General features: G+C 38.3%; 1 protein-coding gene across 5 annotated transcripts in view; it reads right to left on the bottom strand.

Moving 5' to 3' along the window:
• The window catches only part of gbf1 (golgi brefeldin A resistant guanine nucleotide exchange factor 1), a 98,142-nt gene that overhangs the window by 17,506 nt on the left and 72,373 nt on the right, over window positions 1-8,263 (bottom strand). For all 5 annotated transcript variants that reach the window (XM_077729303.1, XM_077729304.1, XM_077729302.1 and 2 more), the window contains 11 exons: window positions 7,490-7,726; window positions 6,655-6,748; window positions 5,698-5,874; window positions 4,345-4,409; window positions 4,097-4,220; window positions 3,876-3,947; window positions 3,530-3,624; window positions 3,291-3,444; window positions 2,637-2,862; window positions 464-621; window positions 130-379 (listed from right to left, as the gene is read on the bottom strand). In XM_077729303.1, the coding sequence (XP_077585429.1) occupies window positions 130-379; window positions 464-621; window positions 2,637-2,862; window positions 3,291-3,444; window positions 3,530-3,624; window positions 3,876-3,947; window positions 4,097-4,220; window positions 4,345-4,409; window positions 5,698-5,874; window positions 6,655-6,748; window positions 7,490-7,726 (1,652 nt within the window). The remainder of the gene's footprint in view (window positions 1-129; window positions 380-463; window positions 622-2,636; window positions 2,863-3,290; window positions 3,445-3,529; window positions 3,625-3,875; window positions 3,948-4,096; window positions 4,221-4,344; window positions 4,410-5,697; window positions 5,875-6,654; window positions 6,749-7,489; window positions 7,727-8,263) is intronic.

Genomic DNA, 8,263 nt, shown 5'->3' on the forward strand with positions numbered 1-8,263 from the left:
AATGAAATGAAGAAAAGATTCACTCATGCTCATGCAGCCACAGGTCTTAAGTTTATATATACAGAAACACTTATAAAGGAATATTTCCTAATTAAAAACTATTCAGTTATGAACATTTGAGAAACTAACCTCCATTTAGGCTAGCCTCCACAAATACCCGGATGGCTCGAACACAGAGCTCAAAGTTGTCTGGAGTGACATGGGCAGCATCACGGACAATGAATGACAGTGTTTCGACACACTTGATGAGAGACTTTGTGTCGTGTTGGCCAAGGTCCTGACCCAGTGTCAAACTGTATTGGTTGACCAAGGGGTGGTTGAACTGGGATTTTGAGCTTACTGGTGGTGGCTTACTTGTTTCCAGATCCTCTTTCCCAACCTAAAATGAGCATGTGGATGAAGTGAGTGTAAAAGAGAAAATATACAACCATAACCTCATCTTAAGTAATTTACGGCTACTGACCACCAGCCACCCACTGCTTGCTACATCCACATCTGTTGTGGAGCGAGGTATTCGGCCCTTGCCATGTTCAGTGTAGACCTCTGAATCAGATGTATATCCGCGGTCTAAGCTCATTTCACTTGAGTGGTGAGACGGCAACTCACTGTCTGACTGAGCACCTGGACACATAGATGACAGATAATATTATTAATTTATAATTAGGATATTTATTTATTTTACTTAAAATTGCCTTAAAATTGTTGAATTTTAAAACTTCTCTCGTATAATATGCTCCCTGATTCACAATGTTCACCTCCATATACATGGTTTTATAAATGTGTTACTTTGAAAGGAAACTTGAGAAAAATCATTGCATGTGTTTTTCCAGTGGTGGACCATCAGAGCCTGCAAGGCCTTTTCTGCTGGCCTAAAAATATCTGAATAACAGACTGATGTTAATTACGGTATTAACTTGCATATAAGCTACCCGTGCACAAAAGCCGCACCCTAAAAATTCCCTTAATTTTTTTTACATTAAAATTTCTCGCATATAAGCCGCCCCCGATTCTTAACTTTCTCCTCCATATTCATGGTTTTAATAGAGAGTACAAATGTGTTACTTTGAACAGAAAATCTTATCATTACAAGTGTTATTTCTGAGATACTGTATGAATCAAAAGCACATTATTAGGGTCAATATCATTAGGAAGTTAACATGCCTGTCTTTGTAGATGGAAAATATCAAATTATTCAATTTGAAAAAAGAAAATCTTGGCGAGAACGTGATCCTTACTAATTACAGAAACTACAATTTTCTGACCAGACGTTTTAGATGTTTTGACAGTGTTGGGTTTATTCTGTAATACTATTAAATATATATATGTGCAATTAATTATTTTTGTATGAAAGCTTCTTTAAATTGCCTGAAGAGAACTCGGGGTCGTAACAAGTCACCGAGTCCTCGGGCCAAGAACTGTTGACCTGACATCTCACCCAGTCCCGGGCTCCGAGTACTGTTGATCTGGGTTTGCAACGAAGAGCCGTGAAGGACTCGTGATACCAGCGGATGGCTATCAATCACCTCTGGCAACACTCGCATGTGTTCGTACATCGTGACGTCCTTTCTCGCTTCTTTATGGAATTGTTATGTCGAATAAAGGATTGTTTGTTCTTGCTTATGCAGTTGGATTAATCAGTAACTTTGTAATTGTTTTGATTTATGGCTTTAAAACTGTACGAGAAATTACTGTTCGGGAGGATAATTCTGAGATGGAGACAAATTCTGAATGTATCCACACTTATAAGTCTACTCACCAAGATGCCTATTTAATGAAATGTCAATAATGGAATCAGATGTCTGCCTGCAGTGTTTTAATAATTATATTGAAATATAATTATTAATGAACCTATAACGCAGGCATATTGCTTCAAATGTCAAAATATATCAATAGTTTCCATGGTTAATATTACTCCAATAGTTGTCACTTTCGAACAAAAATAAATTTTTAAAAATTGTTTTATTTCAAAATCAAGGCTCCTCGCGTCTGGCCAGTCAGAGCACGTTTAACTAAGTTGAGATGGCAGTGCCGCAGGTAAGATGGCTGTCCCGGGACCTAAGTAAGATGGCTGTGCCCCGAGCGAGCACTGACGGCAACATGAGTTTTTACGTTTTATACAAGACACGTTTTTTTCTTGAATTTCACTCATAACGGTCAAAATTAATTTAGTTAAGCGTTTTATCTGTTTATTTTTTCTCAATTTTGAAATAAATGACCAAATCGTCCGCATTCGCTTGCATCGTGACATCACGACACCATTGCATCATGACGTCACGACACCATTGCATCATGACGTCACGACACCATTGCATCATGACGTCACGACAACATTGCATCATGACGTCACGACACCATTGCATCATGACGTCACGACACCATTGCATCATGACGTCACGACACCATTGCGTCATGACGTCATCCTGCCACAGCGGCGTCAACTTGCAGTTTTGTGCATGTTGTGCTTTTATGCGCATATAAGCTGTACCCCCGATTCAGTCATCATTTTTCGTCCGACAAAAGCGTCTATGTGAGTAAATACGGTAAACATGTAATAAATAGAAATACAGGAATGAACTGTTAATGTCCATAAAACTTGTGTCCCAGTGATACCCAATCTCAAATCAGAAATATCGCACCTGCTTCGATGTCTACAGTTGGAGACATAAACTGAAAGGATGCGGGAGGTTTCACTCCGGCACCAATGCTTTCGAGCAGCGAGAAGAGTGTATACCAATGGTCTGTACTATGGATGTTGGCCGCATTCGTCTTTAGCAGCTCATGAAGGCCATAAGCAACCTCTCTGCTGACTCGGGACAAAACATGTGGTTTCATCATAAGCAGGAGACGCAGTGAAAGAAGCACCTATATGTGAGATTGGAAAAAAAATTAAAAGCAAATATTAGAGCTGTTGAGATGTTTCAGTTACACAATGAACTTTAAAAAGTGCAGACAGGTTATCAGAGTTACCAACAAGAAAGCATGAGTGAGTAACTTTAACAGGCAGGTTTTCATAAATTTTTATGACATTTTGCCAGGTTCGCGTGACAATTTGTGCTACAAGTGCCCAGAATGTATTTTTTTCAAAATTGGAAAAGTTTATCCACTAAAATAATTGCAATCAACGGAGTTGTCTCGTGAAACGTTGCTGAAACTGAATGAGTTAATAATTTAAAGATGTAAGAGAGTAATAATTCATGCTTGGGAGAAATTTAAGCTCTGGAAATAAAGTTGCAAAGCACTTTATTAAGTTGTCTGATATAAGCAAACACAGAAGAGAATGACTTCTGCACCTGAGAACTAATATCTTCTCGTCGTAGCAGGCGGATGGCAAGTCGAATCAGTCCTACCACACCCCTTTCCACCAAAAAGCAGCTCTCGCTAGCATGGACACAGAGGTGACAAAGGTGGTCACGCACTGTCTGCCACACACACGACACACGGTCTCTGAAACCGAATAAAAAGTAGGTCTTTAGAGGACAGGACAAAACAGGACAAGTGTGACATAAATTTGTTGTGCTGTGACTCCTACCGATTCTCCATTACAATACGTAATAACATCTCTAAGCAGAAGGCAGAATCCTCTTCATCATAAGTCTCTTCATCAGGGGTAACTGATATCAGTGCCTGTAAAAGATGATCGAGTAAAATTTATTTACATTTATTTATATATGCCTTAATCGTAACAAGCATCTAAAAGGATTTCACAGGTCCCCATTTAAGTGAAAATTACGACATCCATTAATCTAAACCTGAAACTAGTGATTCCTTTATTTTTCACTGGACGTCTCAGCAAACACAGCACAAAACTAGATTCATCTTGGAGTAAGAGGAAAAAAATAATTGATTATATTCATGACATTTTTTTAAATATTAACCTTCATTAGCTCCTGTAAAGACTCAAGCTGGAGGAACTTGCTCTCTGTGATCATCTTCTCTGGGTCACATTGCTGCAAATGAAGAATACTCAAGTGAACAGCATAAACCAACCTATTTAAAGTTTACCTATGTATTTGCAATTTTCTCTATTCACTGATTTTTGGCAGAACCTATCCTTTGTAGATGAACGTCTTCAAACTGTAGTCATTAAATTTGGCACCTTTATGCACAGAATGGCTGCCTGTTTGGCTTCCTGATTTTCCATAGATGGTCCTCGAACACCAGACTGTTCAGCTCCACTCAAAGTCAGCCAGTTGACAAAACTCAACACTGCCGACTCCCCACTGAAATAAAGAGAGAGAAAAAAAATATTGGAATTAGGGGACTATATTTTTATTTACACGGTAATTTGCTGTTTGTATTAAAAACTTACACCATAGTAGAAGCTATTGAATAAAAATAACATACCGATTAGAAGGCGTTTCCTCTCTTTGAAGTGATATCTTTCCATTTGGCTCAAGAAAATCTTCCACCTGAGGTATAAAATTAAAAAAGAAAAGAGAGAAAAATAATCTTCGAATCTTCGACGGTAGGTGGCAGCAGAAACCACCCAATAATACAAGAGACAACAGCAGACAGATTGGGCACACGTCCTGCTTCACCTCAATGAACGAAAATGCAATGGTACGTATATATTTTTAAAAATCAGTTCAATTTTAGGCTTTACACCATAATACAAGTGGTTGGGGGGAGTATTTGCAAAAAAATTAGAATATAGTATAAGTAATAAGTATTTAGTCAATCAACAATTGTGCGAGTTATCCTACATTAAAAAATTAGAAGCCTGTAATTGTCAACATGGGTAAAGCTCAACCATGAGAGACAGAATGTGAGGGGGGGAAAACATAAAATCAAATCGTTTGATTTAAAAAAAATGGAAATAATGGTGGAAAATAAGTATTTGGTGAATGCCAAAAGTTAATCTCAATACTTTGTTATGTACCCTTTGTAGGCAATAACGGAGGTCAAACGTTTTCTGTTGCTGGTATTTTGGCCCATTCCTCCATAAAAATATCTTCTAGAGCAGTGATGTTTTGGGGTTGTCGTTGGGCAACACAGACTTTCAACTCCACAGATTTTCTATGGGGCTGAGATCTGGAGACTGGCTAGGCCACTCCAGGACCTTGAAATGCTTCATATGAAGCCACTCCTTTGTTGCTGAAAGACACATCTTCAAAGTCCTTGCTGATTGAAGAGGATTTTCACTCAAAATCTCTCGATACATGTCCCCATTAATACTTTCCTTTACAAAGATCAGTCGTTCTGGTCCCTTTGCAGAAAAACAGCCTCAAAGCACGATGTTTCCACCCCCATGCTTCACAATGGGTATGGTGTTCCTTGGATGCAATTCAGTATTCTTTCTCCTCCAAACACGAGAACCTGTGTTTCTACCAAAAAGTTCACTTTTGGTTTCATCTGACATTAACCCATTCTCCCAGTCCTCTTCTGGATCAGACACGTCTGGCAGTGCAGGATTTTAGTCACTGGCGGTGCATTCTGTTACTGATAGTAGCTTTTGTTACTGTGGTCCCAGCTCTCTGTAGATCATTCACTAGGTCCCCTAGTATGGTTCTGGGATTTTTGCTCACCACAATACTTATTTTCCACTCTATTTTGGAAATAAATTCTTTATAAATCAAACAATGTGATTTTCAGTTTTTTCCCCCAAATTCTGTCTCTCATGGTTGAGGTTTACCCATGTTGACAATTACAGGCTTCTATATTGACTTTAGAAGCAGATTCCAACCATTCCAAACTGACCTCGACCATTGCTTTTGGTAGGAGTTCGGCTCTAAACAGCTGTATCATAGAGTCCATGATGTTCTTCCATCCCTCTCTTAGAATGTTGCCATGCTGATGTGCAAGATCAAACACTGTCTTGGCAGCTGTTTGCGCCTTAGTGTTGCTCCCAAACACAACTGGAAGGTTTTCCACTGACTGTAAGAAATAAAAAACAGTAATGTGATGGAGAGACAGAATAATAATAAATGGTGCTTCTGCTTCCAAAATAAATTTATTCCAGAAGTGGTTTTGCAAATTGCATTTTTTGTAAGGAGAGAACCAATCTACATGTAATATGTTCAAAAGTTCCCAATTGAATTACCACAACCCTTTAAAATGTTAAAATATGCCAATTTTGTATGAAATATGTGAGAAACACAAAAATTGAGGAAAAAAACAAAGAAAACTGTGGTTTCTATTGTGGTCTGAAAGACTTTTCCCCTGAAATAACTGTAACTAGATAAAAAGAAACCCTAAACATCTTTGTAACACACACATTTCTTCTACTTACACTTGCTATTCATATTTACAGCCCCAGCAATATTCACCTCTCAACTCTACTTTAGATTAAAAAAAAAAATAAAAACTATCACAGCATATTACGAAAACTATTTCTTTAGTTACTGTTCCAATTGGTTCATTATTTGCTAGTTAAGATAATTAGCTTGTCGTTTGTGATCATTTGTTTTGTTTAAGGCTCAAGATGCAGTTATTTCTGTGTCTGCTCTATGTTAAATATGAATTAATATTTACAAATTGTCATGATAGTGCGGCAATCTGGCTACTATTAGCTACTTGGGAAACAGCCACCACATAGGGGACCAAGTTGTAGCTATTCCCAAACAAACAGAGAAATCATAGAGATTTAGTTTAAAAAAAATGTAGATTGTTTAAACTTCTACAAAACATGGTGACATAAAAGCAACATTTTCTCACCTCATTGCTCAGAGTGGTGAATTTGCAAAGCGAGATGATCAAATTGTCAAAAACATCATTAAATCCGTAGTGAGCTGCTATCTTGGCACATTTTCTGCACATTTGGAAAGACAGAGATTATTATGAATTTCAGAATGACACCAGATTCTTGTAACAGCCACAGCGTTAACCTAACAACTACAATGTATTATGAAATGGAAACAACATATTTATTTAAACAACCCACTTAAGGTGCTTGTGTAATGCAAATAAGTGTACATATTTTTTTGCAGGTATGAAAAAGTCAATCTATTAAAATTGGGATTTTTCAAGACAGTTTTTCACGCTCATCACTGTATCTGTGAGTTCCTGACGAGCTTTTTTTTTCTTTCGCTTGGACAGAGAATGGCATCATCGGCGTACATTTGGCAGGTGACGATCGAAGGACAGCTTGGCAGAGAATTTATGTAAAGACGGAAGCGCAGTGGACCCAGCACTGAACCCTGCGGTATCCCAAGACTGTTATATCGTGAAGTAGATTTTGTATTTTGCATCCTGTTGAATCACCTTTCAATGCTATTTAAAGCTAAAAGAATACTGGAGGCCTATTATGATAAGTGTCCAAGTTCAGTCCAGGATTTACTGACAATGGCACAGCTACTTCTTCAATTGCACTTTTAGGGTTACACTTTGTATAGAGTATTTAGTTAGATTCTTTTTTTTTTTTACATATCGTATATGTCTATGCCTGGGCCTCAAGTCTGTAAAAAAAGCTGATTGAGTCTATAGTAAGTGTCATTGTGTGTATATTTGAAAAAAACACCAAAAAGGAATTTTCCAACATAAACTGTATTACCTAAAACCTGTAATGGCCTTTTGGATGATGTTCTCATCTAGACTTTTGTCAAAGACATAGGAAAGCGCTGCTATAGTGGGACCCCAGGTCATAGTGAATAAGTCATGGTCATAGCTGCCAGGCGGCAGGTGAAGAAATGTCCCCTCTGGTGTCGCACCACGGTGTAGGAGCACACTCCAAACATAGTTCTCCTTCACTAAACCGCTCTGCTCGTCTGGCATCACAATCTCATCATTCCTGAAACAAAAAAGAATGATTCATGTTTTATTGCAAGGTGAGAAAAATACACTATATGAAACTAATAAATTACTAGCAATAAAGAGTGTATATGAGACTCAAATATAACCCTAAAACCGAAAGAAAGGGCCTATTGACATTATTTCTCCATAACCATTTCACACTTAGTCACAGAATGTATTTGCTTATCGTCCTGTAACGAAAGTGTACTGTATTTTCCGCACTATGGGGCACATCTAAGAGCCTTAAATCTTTTTCAAAAGATGACCATGCGCCTTACAATGTAGTCACGTCATCATCACCCACAAAACCATCAAAGTCCCCATTTTCTGTGTCCGAATTAAACAATTGCCCAAATGAGTCTTCCAAAACGCCGGGTCCCCTCTCCACTGCTCCCATGTTGCTCGCAACTGTGCTTGTGCGCCTTATAATCCGGTGCACCTTGTATATGGGTTAATATTGAGCCGCAACAGGTCTCGCAACTACGGTAACGGCACCCCTGACTCCATTTTCCTCCGTAGAAGAAGTAGTAGAAGT

This window comes from Stigmatopora nigra, chromosome 12 (genome assembly GCF_051989575.1).
Source record: "Stigmatopora nigra isolate UIUO_SnigA chromosome 12, RoL_Snig_1.1, whole genome shotgun sequence".
Classification (NCBI taxonomy): Eukaryota; Metazoa; Chordata; class Actinopteri; order Syngnathiformes; family Syngnathidae; genus Stigmatopora; species Stigmatopora nigra.